The sequence below is a fragment of the Varanus komodoensis genome, unplaced genomic scaffold (genome assembly GCF_004798865.1).
Source record: "Varanus komodoensis strain SLA01 unplaced genomic scaffold, ASM479886v1 scaffold32, whole genome shotgun sequence".
NCBI classification, from domain to species: Eukaryota; Metazoa; Chordata; class Lepidosauria; order Squamata; family Varanidae; genus Varanus; species Varanus komodoensis.
Window position 1 is genome coordinate 10086796 of NW_025335798.1, and position 17048 is coordinate 10103843.

A 17048-nucleotide genomic window follows, 5' to 3' on the forward strand; every position below is an offset into this window, starting at 1 on the left:
ACACAGGCAATGCTACCAAACTTCCTGCTGGCTGCTCAGCAAAGGCAATTCAAGAGAAAAATAATAATGAAGATGGTTTTGGGTATCTCTATATCATCACAGAGCATAACTGTGTTTCAGGGACATACAGCCCACCCCCATGACACAAGGCACTTCTAAAGATTTCCTGATGCTTAGGATGGCTTCTCCGGGTGATACAGGGGGCCTCTGTACAGGCATAAAGGAACACTTATGCATGTCTAGAGAGCCATCCACAGGGCTCTGAATCAAAGCACTGACAACTGCAACCCTCCAATACATCCTGACATGCTAAGACAGTGAAACGTCTTTAAAGACAAGACAAGACAAGAAGAATTCACTTTTCTAAAGCACTTTCTCCTCTTCTCAACCCTCTTCTACAAGAGGTTGGATATCTTAATGACTGAACAGTCCTTAGCTATGGCTATTCTAACAATATTATATTGTTCCAAACTCATTCTTTGAGGTTTGTCAGCCAAGACATTCTTTTTCTTATGCTTCTTTTTGCATTAATTTTACCTAGTATAATCAGCTGCAACAATCTGTATTTCTCATTTTTCATTATATGGGCAAAATATTCTAGGTTTCTATTTCTGTATGTTTTATAATTTCTTGATCTTCATACATTAAACAGACTGTGATATAGGTGAACTTCCACTTGACTCCATACTACTACCTCTTAATTAAGACACATAAGGATATATACCTAAATGTTAAACTTCATGAGCTATTTGGTCATCGTATTAACATAATAACACAGGTCAAACTTCTTAATGTGTGATCTGCCTATTTTTAAATTTGCTGCTTAGTCCTTTTTCCTGGATTTTATTTTCTCTTATTTTCTGCCTAATTTACAAGTCCTGTTATCAGGGGGAAATGAGGAGGATGAGGAGGAGGATATTTGGATGTCATCTGGTACTTACTTATGGAGTTTGGGTTTTCAATACCTTGAGAATACTTGTGAATAATAATAATAATAATAATAATAATAATAATAATAATAATAAACCTTTAGGCATAAATACTTCAGTCACACTCTTCTGAGGTGCCCTTTAAATAATGGCCACATTAACCATGTCCCCTAATAAAGTGAATGTCCTTCACTTTGTTAATTACAACAGATGTCCGACTTTGCAAAATCACATGCTCATCTATGCTTCGTAAAAGCTCAAGTGACCTAAACTGGACACCTCAAATGCTTTAGCCATCCATGTAACAGATCATTATTGAAAGAAACCAATTTCTTGATAGGCCTTTCCAATTTTTTCCACAACACCAAGTCTACAATCATAAGAAAACCTGCTTATCAGTTCACCCAGCTCTCCTTGATGTTCAGAAGATAAGGTAATTATTCTACCTGAATTGATTTAACTAAATTATTTTTTCTGCTTTTCCCTCTTCCCACCTTTTGTCTATTCTGCCAGTTCAGGATGCCAGCAAAAAGTGTCCCCCTCTCCTTTTCCTGTACTTGTGCCTCTCTTCCTAAGAACTTTCCACTGGTTCCAAGTTTCTAGCCTACAGACTTGGAAAGGGTCTATGACACTATCGAGTACAATCTGCTGCTCAGTACAGAACTCCAAGTTAAAGCACTCTTGACAAATGGCTGTTCAACTCCCTTTTGAATGCCTTCAGTGTGGAAGAGCCCACAATCTCCCTAGGCAATTGGTCCCACTGCCACACTGCTTTAATAAGTCAGGAAGTTTTGCCTGATATCCAGTCAGAATCTGGTTTCCTGTAACTTGAGTCCATTATCCCATGTCCTGGGATGACTGAAAAAAGATCCTGCCCTTCCTCTGTTTGACTGCTTTTCAAGTATTTGAAAAGATCCTATCGCCCCTCAGTCTTTTTTTCTCCAGGCTAAGCATGTCTAGTTATTTCAATCTCTCCCCACAGGGCTTCATTTCTAGTCCTCAGATCATCCTTGCTGACCAGCTCTGAACCTTTTCCATTTTGTCTGCATCTATCTTAAACCATGAAGCCCAGAACAGAACACAGTATTCACGATGTGGTCTAACTGGTGCTGAATAGAGGGGAAACAGTACCTCACACAATTTGGAAATGATAGTTCTATTAATTTCAGCCCATACTGAAATCTCAAATTTCCTTACCTGGGCATATCTGTACTGCAGGCTTTAATAGTGCCGCTTCCCACTGAACCCTTAGAACGGTTGTTCTGTGATGGTGCTGAGTTGAGCTATTTAACAACCAGTCCTGAGGTCTCTGGTAAACCCAGTGACAGGTCTGAAATGAATGTAAGTTTGTACTGTTGGTAGGACCTGTGTCACCTCTTCCTGATCACCATCTCACCTGCCCATAGTCCAACAGGTCTCCATCTTTGTAACTTCCACAATGCTGCTGCTCCTGGCTAGAGCTTCTCCGTTACTATCGAACAGTCATCACCCTCTCCTCCTGGAAAGGGCCACTTTGTCAGTAACTCCTCTCCTGAATTCAGCTTAATTGCACCTCACTTGCCATCTCTGTTCTCACTATCCAATTGCTTCTACCCTTGCTGAATCCTGATCTCTCCACTCTCATCTTACCTTTCTAAAGTAGATGAACAAATCTGAGGGCAGGGATTGTATCACTTCGATGCTTTTATGTAGTATTATAATACCATGCTGACACTAAATACATGGTATTAAAGAGGAACAGTCTTATTGGGTGGGTGGAAGGGAGTGCATGATTTTAGGACAGAGAAAACATCTTACATTAATGAAACTATGTCAGAAACTTACAGGAGGATCCATATTGCATTTATCTTTCTACATAGATCAATATTTATTTAATTAGCCAAAAGAAAGAAAGAAGTGGGAGAAAAGAAAAGGAGGGGAGGGGAAGAAATCTAATTTGTGTGACATGATTTACCTTCCACAAATTCATGCTGACTTGCACTTAACTAAAGAGCTTTCTCATTAACCTGCCTCCAACTTTCTGCCACTGTAATCTTCAAATAACCTCCCCCGCCCCCCATTGTCTATATCCCACAAAGGAAATGAATGAGCAGAAAGGCATGTATTCAAAGGCCCCTGACAACACAAAAGAGGCAAATCCCTGAGGCCTGTTTTATGATATTGCAGGTCATGAGCAGACAAAGTTATTTCCAAGTTCAAGATGAATCCAGATCCAAGACAAACTGCCTGAATATCTATCTTCTTTTCTTCCGGAATCACTGAAAATTCCACCCTGCCAAATCAAGACCTGGATACCCTAAGCAAGAGCAGGGACTGGGGACAGGAGGAATATTTGGAAGAATTCCATGCCTGATTATGTGAACTGCAAATGCAATGGCACATGGCTTTCATCTTCCCCAGAATATCTCAGAAAGAGCTCACAGGTGCAATGGTTCTGCCCCACAGACTAAACAATGTACCATGCACTATAGCAGAAGTTATAAATATACATTCACAGTGCTATATCTACTCCGATCAAATCACTATAGAATCAGGGACAACAAAGAGTTCAAGCTGATTTATACATTCAGCAGATCTTGTACCACAAGTTTTACTGGACTGTCTCATTTCAAGCTGCAGGAGGAATTGCTGGTAAAAAGCTTCTTAATCTAAAAAGAGAGCTTTCATATATAAAACTAATGTCTAAGGATATTCTTTAACCTAGTCTTCCTCTTGACATGGTTATTGTCTCCGTACAGGGAAATTGTATATTTGTCTGTTTAAATGAATGGAACATTTGACTGAATTTGAATTCTACTCATTCAATCTTTTTATAATGCTGTTTTCTATTTACACAATCAAAAGTCAACCCAGTCAGTTAGAGCACTTTAAAAAGAACAAATCCAATGAAAATTAGATTAGTCTTAGATTAAAGCAGGACTGTGGATTTCCTGACAAACATTAAGAGAATATAAACGGTACCTATTTGTTACTGAAAAGCTACTAAAGTTGAAGCTACTACATTGGTGTCTCAAGAATCTGCTTCTGACTGTTATTCCAGAGGCAAGTCACAATTGCTCTGGAGGCCTTCTCCTTATGGCCTAGAGCACTGCAGAGCCAACATGACTGCTCATCGCGGTGGATGAGTAGCCTGAGCTACCAAGTCCCCTGGGATGCTGGCTGATGTGTTGACAGTCCACCCCACATTGAACCTGATCCTCTCCTGCTTCCTGCAACAGCCAGCCCTGCAGGGGCTTATTGCCAGGGTGTATATCAATCAGCATAATGCATCCCTAACTATTTTCACCACAAATCTTTTCTTTAGCTGCATCTGCTTCATCCTTTCAAAACAGAGTGATTGCTGGATGGACTGATGCAAGTTTTTTTTAACATGTGCCCTTTGTGATGGACACCAGATGGTACAAAATGCAAAATGGTGCATTGAACAGCTGTTGAAATACATTTTAATTTTTGTTTTTCCCAATACTAGGAATGTTTACATCTCTCTTTTGCAAGGTATTTTTCTTACTAAAACCAATCATGAATTCTGTAAGAAAGTAAAATGCATGGTTCTTTAAACCACAGGAAGGAACTGACATATATAAGGGAAGACCAACCCCACCAATTCTGGGCTGTGCATCATTAGGCCTTAGTGAGTTATTTTTTTCCGCATATCGCGTAGCCATTTAACTCAATAAATACAACTTCTAGAATTATTAGCCACATGCCCAGCTTTGATCTAGCTTATCAAGGCCTAGCCATTGCTTGGAACACCTTTGCCAATGATATCACCATTGCCCCCTCTGCAAAAGCAAAACATGCATCTCCAAGGGCAAGGGTGAGCCTTCCATGAACTGGACCTCCACCCTAAACTAAACGCACGGACTCCGGATTAAAGTCTAATGTCTACACCTGCCCTTAAGGCACACAGCTAGTACAGTGATATACCACAGAAATGATGTATGGTTCCTCAAGTAAGAATTTAGTAGGCCTGGATGATTCATCCCCATTTGCTTGTTGGCATCTGGTAGAGCTTTCATCTGGAATTTGGCAGCCACAGGTCAGGTAAGCTGCTGTGAAGAATTCAGCTAGCAGGCTTCAAAACAAACAGGCCTGATAAGTTCAAGGGTTTCTTCTGGTTGCCAAAACCTATTTCTCCGCTCTGAAATGTATTTTAAACTGTTTCTATGCAGTGGCACTCATTTAGAAATACTTAGAAACATTTTTGCTTTTTTTTGTCAGTGGTACTATTTCGAAACAATACCTTCCAAGGAAGCTCGAAAGTGGGGGTGGCCTTAACTGCACCCTACTTTCTTTTCTGTATCTGTTCCATTTGTAAAACTATGAGCTGCGATCTTTGTGCTTTTGCTCACTGAAAGTTAATTAATTGCTTTTAAGAGGTATTTCCCCCTGCCTACAAGTTACTTTGTTGATTACAGTTGCTGAGTGCTTTATTATGTGCTAATTACTACTGGGACACTTGCTAGCTTGTCAGCTTCATTTCTTGATAACGGAAATGCCAGATTTCTGCTGAAAAAGGGGTTGCCAGGACAACTAACTCACAGTGGAGGTGGGTTTCTTTTGGATAGGACTACTAAATAATCAAAACGTTTGATCACATAAAGATAGCCCTCCTATTTATAATTTATTCATATAGACAGATCTAGATAAATACACACAAATACAAAGAAGCTGTTATTTGATCCCTTTTGACAAGCAACACTGGAGGAAATTTAAATATGGAAAGGAGAAGGAGAAGAGATAATTTACAGAAATAATTTAGATAATGAATAAAACAACACTATATATGAAAAAACATGATATTGCAATACGAAAGACAGCACACATGCAAATGTAAGAAAGAACACAGTCTAATAGCTCCAAACCAGAATACTGAACATAAGGTAGGCTGCTAGCAGTATATCTAAAGTGTAGATATGTATAAATCCATGGCCTTTTAAAGGTGTGTCTCAGTTATTCAACAAGTCTACATGTTTGCAGCAAGGTAACAGACCAAGAAAGTTCAACTACTATGGCAAGCACAGACCTATCAATCTGTCCTTATCCAAGCAGGTGGGGGCTGAAATGTAGATAAGTACCCAACTATACAAATCAGAAGAGACTCCTTTCTTTCTGGACGGTAACAATTAAGTTGCCTACCGGTGAAGCACAGCATGACTGCATTCTCCTTCACTAAAATAAAAATAAAAGCCTGCATATCAGTGAGAAGATGAGGCCACATGTTTCTGCTGATCCCAATGCTCACCTCTAAGTGTTCTGAGAAAAACTGCATGTGTCAAAGCTTGGAAACTGCTGGAATGCAGTATAAATATGCACAACACTGCAAAATAGATCCACTGGCAGGTGAAAGCTCTTACCTTGAATTCCATAGGTGTGTATTTCTCATTTTTGGGAGTTGTGTTGCCTTTGTAATGGAGATGGTTAGGAGTGGTGGGGTGGATAACAGTTGATTCCTGAGATTGCCTCTGGCAGCGCTGGCAGTAAACGTAGATCACAAATGTTAACAGGCTAGAACCAAAGAAACAGGAGACTCCGGTGGCAATCAGGTGGATGAGGCTAAAACCTGGAGGAGGGACAGGGACAAAGCATGCTGTGAGCAGAGACACAAACAAGGGGAAATCAGATTCATACATCTTGTTACCACGTGTTGCTAGAAAACTTCATACAGTATAGCTACAGTTTTGGCACTGTTTCCACAATTTATATTGCAGGGCATACTTTGTTTTTTCATTTCTCCTATAATACCCCTAATTTGCATGTATGACTGTTAACCATATACCTCAATCCCTTTTCCATGGGTTGAATCCAGGATCTCCTTTCAGTAAGAGGTAAGGCTCCATTCATAAAAGGTCCTTCTACCTGAATCTGCTGGATCCCCGCTCCCCCATGCATCACGGTTCAGCCCTATCTGGCAGGGTCCCCTGACTATCTGCATAGCACTTTCAGGGCCTAGAGGGCTGCCATGGAAAGTGGCAGAGCAAAGAAGCCCACTTCCATCAGTGCAGCTGGTCCAAGCCCTTGCCTCCCCAAGTACGACCAGTATTATATGGACAAATGGACCGAGCTACAGAAAGGTACCAGTCAACGCCTGCCTCTTCCCTGCAACTCAGTATATTTGTTCAGATTCCATCTGGGAATCCTTGCATAATAAATATGTCCTTGATGACAAAGCATCTCATAAATTGTCACCATGAGAAAACAATATTTAAGCTGCTACATTGCTCAGCTAACAGAGGATAATTTTCTGTATCCTTGCCACATGGAAAATGCAATTCTGAAACCAACCAGCCTCTACTAACATCAACAGATATACACGTCCCTTTCTTTGTATTGGCCTGAGCGTTGTATTCTTAATGGGATCATATTTTGCTTTCTTAAAAGTTTTTCTCTTTTTACTTCTACTGATACTAAAATTAAATATTACACTGACAGGCAAAGAAAAGAGGCCTGCAAACAACAGTGAGTTCCAAAGCATGTGTACAACACAGAAATAAGAAGGTGGAGGAAGCTCATCATTTCTATAATTGGAAGAGAGAAAGAACTTCAGAACACTGAAGGAGGTGATAAGAAGAGGTGGCCAAAACAGGAATCATTCCAGATTTCAGGAGACATTTGGCCAAAGTACCCCCACGGTAGCCCATGTTGGTGTGTTGTGAGCCACGTTTCCTCCCTCTGACAAGCACCAACCTTGAGCGGTTCTCAGCAAAACTCTCTTTATTGTTTCTACACGTAGATTACTCACCCAGGTCCCTGAGCATGCTCAAAGCATGCTGTTGAATTCAGCCTGGCTATTACTTCCCCAAACTCTTCTTATAAGCATGCTTGTGTCCCACCCCTTGGGAGAGGTGCTGTGAAAGCAAGCACACCTCCCCCCCCCCCACATGCTTCTCAACCAATTGTGCTTTTCACCACTGCTACTGCCTAGCCATAGGGGCTAACTCTGAGGGAAGAGAGTGATCTCCATTTGAAGATTTTCCAGCCCTTCATGCATCCTGTATCTCCATACTGTTCCTAGAGTCTGTCTGGACCACCTCCATTTCTTCCCTTGAGCTCATCAGCTCTGTCGCCTCTCCCAGTTGTGTCCCAGGACTTTGAGCATCCTGCTGCTTCTCAATCCCACTGTAAGATTCATCTTCAGAAAGTGAGTCAGCAGAAGAGACATGGCTAACTTCCCTCAGGAGTGTCTGCCAACGTGCACCAACCCACTTGCTCTCTACAGTCTGTACCATGCAGTCTGGGCAATCAGTGGCAGGCCTAGCTGCCACTTTAATTTCCCAAAATGATCTGGATGGACACTATGTGGAAAATTAAAATGGTGGCCAGATATCCAGGTAGAAGAAGAGATTAAACAGATCCTGGGCTAGGTAGCTTGAGAACAAGACCCTAAGGTACTGAGCTACTGAAAGCTGCTCAAGGATGCCAGCTGCTGACACCAAACTCGGACAGAAAGCCATAAATTGTTGCCACTTCTGAATGGCACTAAGAGGAGCAGGAGTGCCTTGCCCTTGCCAGAGGGGCCAAAGCATCCATCAGGGTGAAAAAGACTTCTCACTCCTGCTGCAAATTCTACAAGCTATCCAAGGGCAGGGTACACCCTGGGAACAGAACAGAACAAGAACAAATGACAGACAGACAGACAGATGGTTAATATTCTATATTGCTTGGCTTGGACTCTTGGTGAGTAGTGAAGACAGAGTCTCAGCTGGAAGCTGAAATTGTTGAGGCAGACATCATGTTAAGATTTCAAAGGTAAAGCTCCTGGAGTATAAAATATTTCTAACACAAATGAGTAGACGTACAGATTTCAAATGTTTCCACTTCTTGGGTTACCAAGGAGATATAAAATAGAATGCAATGCAGAAATGCAGCACTCAGTCAAAAATAGTTGAAAAAGATGAACGGAGAGGGGAAAGGGTGCTTTTTTAAAAAAGTGAGTGAAGGGTTTTCAGAATCAACAGAAGCCCACTTGAGGACAAGGGTTTGCTATGCTTGTTCTACAATATCAACATATACTGCTTTTGGACCACTTGAAATGTCATTTTTCCCCCCTCAAAGGATCCTGAAAATTGTAGCTGGGCAAGTTCTGAGAATTCTGTTTCTGCTGTATGGAATTGTTCACTCCTAGCGAGTGCCCCATCCTCAACCAAGCCCCTGCAAGCTTTCTCTTTCAAGTGTGCCTCCACGCCACTTTGCTAAGCACCCAGATAACATGCTTTGAATCTATAGCTTGTTGGTTTCCATATTAAGGCTTTCTTGGTTATTGTTTTGGCTCTATATGCAATATTTTTCCAGTGTCATACCAAGAGACAGCAGAATGAGTTCCTAAAGATTATACTTTTGCCAATTAATGAGGTATGCTGGTGGATAAATAAATAAATAACTAATATTGGTCACAGTGATTCAGAGAACAGCAATAGCAGGAAGAGGGCAGTAAGAATATCAATACTGCATAATGATGCATAATGCAATATTATGCAAGTGTGCAGAATGATGGATATAAGCTTGATAAAGGAACTCTGAGCAGAAGCACACACCTGGCAAGATGAATGAGGGATGGAGAAAGCTTATTTTGCTGTTAATGGAAATGAAGTCCTAATCCCATTGGCTTCCCTGCAGCCACACATGAAGAAAAAACTAGACTGGAATGTCTTCTGATGGACTGTTTGCCGTTACTTTCTTTATCATACTGCTTTTTGTACTGAGAGTGACAGATAACCAGGCCAAGAGCTGTCTAAGTGGCTTGCCAGAAAATCTGCTATATTTGTATGGGGTTCTGGTGGAAAATTACAGAAGTCCCCAGCTGCTTGCCAAAGACTCCAAATTTGCTCCTGCCAATTATATTGGCAATAAATTTGGTGCCCATTGCAGTCAGTTTCTCAAAGGCAACAAGAAAAAACATTTGTTGTTAAACATGGCTCAGTCTGGGCCTGTGCAATCAGCTGGGGGGAGTATAAGCTTAGCAGTTTATAGTGGCTTATCTACACTGCAGATATTAGGGTGGGGATTTCAGTTTGGTAAGGATACTAAAAACGTTCTGGTCGTGAACTTCAGCCCCCTTCTCACATAGTCCTCTCCTCACAGAAACCATTCCTCAGTGAGATGGAATGCAAATCAGTTTTTTAAACTCTGTAGTGCAGAGCGTGTCTGCATCACTGTCAGATTCTATCCTATATTAATGACTGCTGTGCAGAGCAAGCTATTAAGAATATATTTGAGTGCATCTTTACCCTTCAATCATTTATTGGTTTCATACCTATTTGTCAGGAATGACATTTTGGTGCGAAGTCTGCTAGAAACCATTTGCCCCCATCCCAGTTGTACAATTTTCAGAATTCATCTGAGGATAGGAACTATTAAAATTTTTTGAATGGTTTATTAAAGAATTGACCCCAAGCATCTATAAATGTGCAAGAGAAAAAAAAAGTTCCTTGTTTGTAGCTCCACTGGGTGAAATTTCTACCACCACTCTAGAAATATGTCATGTGTCAAAAAGCCACTTCCATGCTGATTAACCAATCAGAGGGAAAAACTGCCAACCATATTAGCAGGTGGATCTGCTGCAACAAGCAAGAAATGCCCATTTCCCTTTGCACCTTTCAGACATCTCCAGCCATGACTTGTAAGGCAATTAGTAGAATAAATATTCTGCATAAGGGAACTAAATGTCAGGAAAAAGTAGTGGCCAGGCAAATGTTTTAAGGAAACCCAAGTCTCACATGGGTTACCTTATCCCATTGCCATTGGGATCCATGAAAAAAACTTCTATTGATTTGGCTTAGGCCAAAGAAGATCCATTAATAAGAGATAGTATAAGAACAGTATTGCAATCTCAGTATACCAAGATTGCATCCAAATGCAGGGGTCCTAGCTGTCACTCGCCAAAGGCATTATGTAGCTATCCTGACTTTGTTTTCTTTATGGATTTTGCACTGTAATAACAAAGATAGAAGAAGCAGTAGAGAAATGGGAGGATTGGAAGCAGAGGAAGTCATTGTCTGCACCCTGCTAAAAACCTGTGAATGAGACACAGTGGTTGTACATTAACAGCCCCATCTGGAAACATCCCAGCTCTGGTGCAAACTCTTTTTTGTTATATCTTGAAGTCTATAAAAGTGAGCCAGTTACTGACTGTCAATGTAGACCTAACTAAAACTGCAATCCTGTGCCAGTGTAGAAAGAAAAAATGCCCACAGCTCTATCCCACACAGCTTACTGACTACTGATATTGACCTGACCAAGTCACTGACAACTGAGACCAAAGAAACTCTCTTAAAAGGGAAGTACTTCCTAAAAGAGCAACACCTTGAGCATTTCTTAAAAAGGATGTTCCAGTGCTGCTAAGGAGGGGTTACATTGACTTGGGAAAGAAAAATGATTTACGTGCCAGATAACCTACAAGGTGATCAGGGGAAACCATTTCCTACAGAAAAGCTTTGGACTTTTTGCTTGAACAGAGACACCAAATTAATATCATCATTTTTCTTATAATGCAATTCTGTGCCAACTCTACAATTAACTGAGTGCTCAGGAAAATAGGGAATCTCTCTTCATCTTTTCCAGTCCATTTCAAACACAGCTATAGTGGAAGGGCTATGATCTTCCTGGTAATTAATTATTCAGAGAATCTGCCTCCCCCAAATTAAATTCTTATACCAGAAAACTGAATTGCAAATACTTCCCACCACCACCTCTGACTCAGACAATAAGACTCCAGTAGAATTAAGGCTATCAACGGGATGTGAACTGCACAGATTAATGGTTGGGTTGATGCTTCCCAGAAAAGAGTAGTCATGTTAAGATAAAAATAAGATCTATAGTTAGCTGTACTCTACCTCCACAGTTCGTGCTCTCGTCAATGCTTGAGGCTGGCAGGATTACTAAACAAAGAGAAAAACAGCGGAGGGGAAATGTCATTTTTGTCATCTGCAACATTGTGCAGGCAATTAAAACCCCTTTGCTCAGTGCATGGCAAATTAATCTCTGCAAATGCAGGCCTCCCAGAGCTCTAGTGAAAAACAGAGAATGAACTATAGGAAAAATAACAACCCAAAACCAAAATAAAAAACCCAACCCTCTTAACAGAACGTCCTATTGCATAAGAAAGATGGGCTGGATTGCAACCCATCCAAATGCAACACGCAAAAAGAACTATATATTTATATAGTTCTTTATATATAATATATTTGTATTTTATCTTTATATATCTTGTATTTTTATATATTTGTATTTTATTGTATATATTTTAAAATGTTATTTAATCTTTTGTTGTAAGCCGCCCCGAGGCTTCGGCGAATGGGGCGGCATAAAAATGTTTTAATAAATAATAAATAAATAAAAATAAAAAATAAAAATAAATAAACTATTTGTTTCTGGCATGAATTGTGTAAATTACAGGTATCAATATTGAAAGACTCAAAGAAGGACTCTGATCCATTCATGCTGTGTTTACAAAATGTCTGGATATATCTGAATACTGCATAATCTGCTTCAGAAACACAATGACCAACATATGACATGGAATACCATGGCGCCTGCCCACGAATGAAGTTGATATCATAGCATAGTTTATTTCAATATCTTCTTTCAACTTCAGGGCATTTCCCTTGGAACTGACTTATGGAATTTGCTGCAACCAGACAGAAATGGACAATGGCCATATGACATTAAAATGTACTAGGGACATTTTTTTTGGTGGAGAGGTGCAGCAGCTGTCCCTTTACTCAGAGAGAAATACAGAGCTAGGTCAGCATCTGAGCTGGGCTTCTGCACTCAGATGTGGTGAAGGATGCTATTCCTTTGGCTGTGCTGAAGTGGGATTCGACTCCTGCACGTTGGTTTCTGTAAGCTGTTTCAGGATGCAAAATGTTTTGGGCCCACCCTGTTCACAAACTGCAGCTGAACAGCCTTCTTGAAGCAAGTAATGGGATGAATTGTTGGCCTTCATGTCCTTCTGATGGGCTTCCCAGAAGCCTCTTCCTTTCTTTCACTGGAAATAAGATGCTGGACCTAATTTCAATCCAGGCAGGTTTATATTATGGTTTTATGTACTGTTTCTTTAGGATACAGAATACAGAACTCTCTGATTATATATCAACTTCATGGGTCACAAGATCCTTCTTATCCCCCCTCAGAAGTATCCATAATTCTAAAGAGACTTATTTGCAAGACTCTTATCCAACCCACCCACTGCTAAGCAATGAATTTGCAATCTCACCAACATTATCCCCATGTCAATCCATTTCTTTCCTTCCATCTTAAACAATACCTTAATTTGGGTGTCTCCCATTCTACAGAATGTCATCTCCCTGCTAGCTGAACCAATGGGACCCTGGACACCATTAAACGAACCACTCACCTAAGAACATATATGTATATATGTTTAATGTTAAAAGTGCCAACAATTTTTCTGACAAGCTTTGGAAAGTCCACCCAGTCAATTCTTTAACTAACTTGGTTGTTTTCTTGGCTGGTTAGCATGTGAAATTGTGCCTACCAGGGATCTCATTGTACAAACAATCTTGATACTGTGTACTGTTTCCAGCACAGTGAGGCGATCCTGGACTGTGGATTTCACAGTAACGACTACGATACTGGATTCCATCTTCATTACATAGACTCCATTCAGACCATTCAGACCAGCCTCCTTAAAAAAAAGGGATACCAGCAATAAGATAAATTATGCAGGATTATAACAGTATCAAGCCAAGAAAAGCTACAAGGCACAAACATAGAACAAAGGATCACACAGGCTTTGAATGGAAGTTTAGTCAAACAATTAGAGATTGTTAATCGAGAAATCCCCAGTGAGATGCGAAATTTACATTGAAAAACAGTACAAGCAGCTCTGAAGATCAACAAGGCCATCTTCTGTGTTTCAGAAGAACTTGTATATGTGCTGCTACAACAGTTCTTCCCACCCCGTTCCAACTGAATTATTGTTTAGGAATTGGCAGAACATTTTAAAAATCACACCATTTAGGAGCCATTCTCTTTCAGTATTACCTTTTAAGGGCTGTGAACAGAATTACATCAGCCCTAGGATCTTTAATATTTTCTTAAAACATGAATTTGAACACAAACTCAAATTAGCTGTATTATGTCAGGTGTATTCTCTAAAGAGACAAAGAGAACTTGCACAAAACAAAGGTGACAAAAAGCAGCTGAGGAAACAGCATATTTAGCTCTGTTATTTCCATTACTAAGTTGCTTACTTATTTTATTCAACCTGCTGAATATTACCCTAAATATTTGCACTTGGGCCAAGCTGGTACTTGCAACCGTACATGCCAGACGATACTTGCATTTTCTATGGCCTTAATCTCTTTTCCTCAGCATCCAAACTGAACCAGAGGAAATAAAAATACCTTCACACAAGTGTGTATTGCAGAGGGCTTCCTCTGTGTGCAGCCCAATGCAGATGTCCTCCCCATTAGAAGGCGCTGGGTTGGTGCAGGTCCGGGTGCGCTGGTAATGTCCACCTCCACAAGTGGCCGAGCACTGAGACCAAGGAGTCCAGCAGGACCATGATCCTTTCACTGAGAATGATTTTTGGAAACAAAACAAAAATGTGGGCACTTTTGCAAGCTGCATGTTTTTTCAACCAGAAACAAAAGGACTACTGCAAGAATGAGGGGCAGAAAGCTATAGTGGAATCATCATGATAGATAAAAAGCATCCTATTTTAGTTTAGTTTATTTGTATCTTGGTATAGCTGTCCTATAATGCACATTCTTTGAAAGGCTCACAAAGAAAATACAATTAAAAACAATAAACAAAAAATCAGATTATAACCTAAGAGACCTAGAGTGTAAGTCATATATTTTGTAAAGGACAGGGTAAGTAAAAATAATCTTTGCTTCATGCTAAATAGACATTAAATATGGCTCCAGGCAGGCTTCTCTGGAACATGCATAAGTGGTTGCCACTGCCAAGAAGGTCCTCACTAGTGCTTACTTCACTTCATTTGGCAGTGGCCACTGGAACAGAGCTTCCGAAAATCCTATCATTTAGCCAAATACATATAAGAGAAGGTAGCCTTTAAAGCTGTTTAAGGTGTTAATGGTAAAAAAACAGTGCTTTAACCTGACTGTTAGTGTAGCTGATAAAGCATAGGTATGATACAGTCAAGATGCCCAATTCCAGTTAGTAATCTTGAAGCCATATTCTTCAGCAACTGCAATTTCTGAAACATGTTCAAGGCACAGCCATGTCCAGTGCATAGGTGGGTGACTGTGTATGCACTAAACAGCTCTACCAATAAACCTTTGTTTATTGTTTGTTTCTTTGCACAAATGCCAACCTGCCCCCACGCAAATTCTGAAAGAGGACAGAAGGGAAGCCTATGTCTGGAATGAAAAAGTCATGATTCCTCTTCTGCAAACAGGCTTCTGTTCCAGTTTCCCTGCTCAAGCCACTAGGGTAACTAGTGAAGCTGTCTGGGATACAATACATCAGCTGCTATGGATTTTGAAAAGGATCATTCTGCTCCTTTTAGTAACAGGACCATAAATAGACATTCAAGCCTCTGCTATCCAGGAAGCAACATTCCCTGTTTGCCAACCCCAATGGGCTAACTAGTACTCTTCTTGAAAGCAAGAATATTAACCCCAGAAAATGGGAACCAAAGTCAAGGGTTCTGGATTTAGCCAGCAAGTTGCTTTTTTAAACCCAAGACACAACTGCTTTTACACAGCTCTGAGTTTGCCAGTGCTGAATGCAGATGTAGTATTTTTTTTACAGCAAGGAGACTAATCTGAAAGCACTTGCTGTTTGTAGAACACAAACGTTCCTTTGCTTTCCCCAGCTGAGCTTGTCACCACAGCATGGCATGGCTTTCACTGAGCAAATGCACGTGCAAAAATGTGGCTAGCCCTGCCACACAGAAAGATGAAGCAGCCAACTTCGGGTGGTACCATGAGGTGTGTTGCGTGTGCGTTTATGGGGAAGGATTAATAAAGGCAGGAATCAGAATCTGAATGATGCAGCAAGACTTGTTCAGGTGCTGGCCCTGGTAAGGCAGGGGAAACACCATCTGTGCTTCAGACAACGAAATATTTCACACTGGCTTTGACAAATGTGCCCTCGGATGGCAGGAGAGAACAACTTCACTGAGCACATGCTTGGCTCTGACTAAAATTTAAAGCAGAAAGAGGAAAAGTAGCTACCTGGACAGGGATGTGAGTTACAATCCTGATATTCCACTGCAGATCCTATACAAGGTAGGCCACCATTTTTTGGCTCCGGATTGGTACATGTCCTCTTCCTAGTCCTGAAGCCCAGCTCACAGTCTCGGGAGCAGGAGGACCAAGCTCCCCAGAAGGACCAACCACCACTGATAATCCGAATAGAAGTCTTGCCACTTTTCAGAAGGTCATCGACTAGAGCTTGGGAGTAGAGAAGGTGGAGAGGAATTGGAGAATTAAGCACAAACACTAACACTCTCTGGATGGATTAAAAACAGTTAAAAAACTAACATACGTAATAATGCAAAACAATGAAGTATAGAAATTGGTTTCTAAAAGCTAGGGCTTTTATAATAGTGGCCCTATTATACATGATAAACTCAGTTTTGCTTCTCTCTCGGTTGCTTATAGATCAATATCCACTTGCTCTTGACTAAATCATGTCCACCTTGCTTAGCAAGTGGATGAGGTGGGCAAACATAGAGGCCTTTAAGAAGTTTTGGTCTACAATGTGATCATGCACCTTAACCACTGCTGTGCTGGCTACCAGGAATGGAAGATGTAGGCATGACATCTGGAGGGCCACAAGTTGCCCATTCCTATAGCAGCTCTTAGGTAAGGCTAGCTTTACTTCTGCTCTATGCTAGTGGCTGATCATGAATGAGCCCTTGGAGTGCATTCCAAGGACATCATCTGCCCATTTTTGTGCTTAGTTAGCATAATGTAATAGCAACAGCATTCTACTCTTCACACTAACGAAGGCAACAGGAGGAAAACTGAACTTATCCCAGCATCAGCGTAAAGAGGCACTAGCTCTCCTATGGAATCTGGGTTACTTAGAACATGGAATGTATGAGCCATCCTGGGTCAGACCAAAGGCATATTCAGTCCAGGATTCTGTTCCCAGCAGTTGCTTCTCCGATACCTAAGAGAAGCC

The 17048-nt window shown here is 40.8% G+C and overlaps 1 protein-coding gene across 1 annotated transcript in view; it reads right to left on the reverse strand.

The window, feature by feature from the left end:
* Positions 1-17048, reverse strand: part of SEMA5B (semaphorin 5B) — a 303228-nt gene that overhangs the window by 8282 nt on the left and 277898 nt on the right. The window contains exons 18-22 of the mRNA XM_044438272.1: positions 16094-16312; positions 14294-14464; positions 13423-13572; positions 11762-11806; positions 6287-6492 (exon numbers count right to left, since the gene is read on the reverse strand). Coding sequence (XP_044294207.1) covers positions 6287-6492; positions 11762-11806; positions 13423-13572; positions 14294-14464; positions 16094-16312 — 791 coding nt within the window. The remainder of the gene's footprint in view (positions 1-6286; positions 6493-11761; positions 11807-13422; positions 13573-14293; positions 14465-16093; positions 16313-17048) is intronic.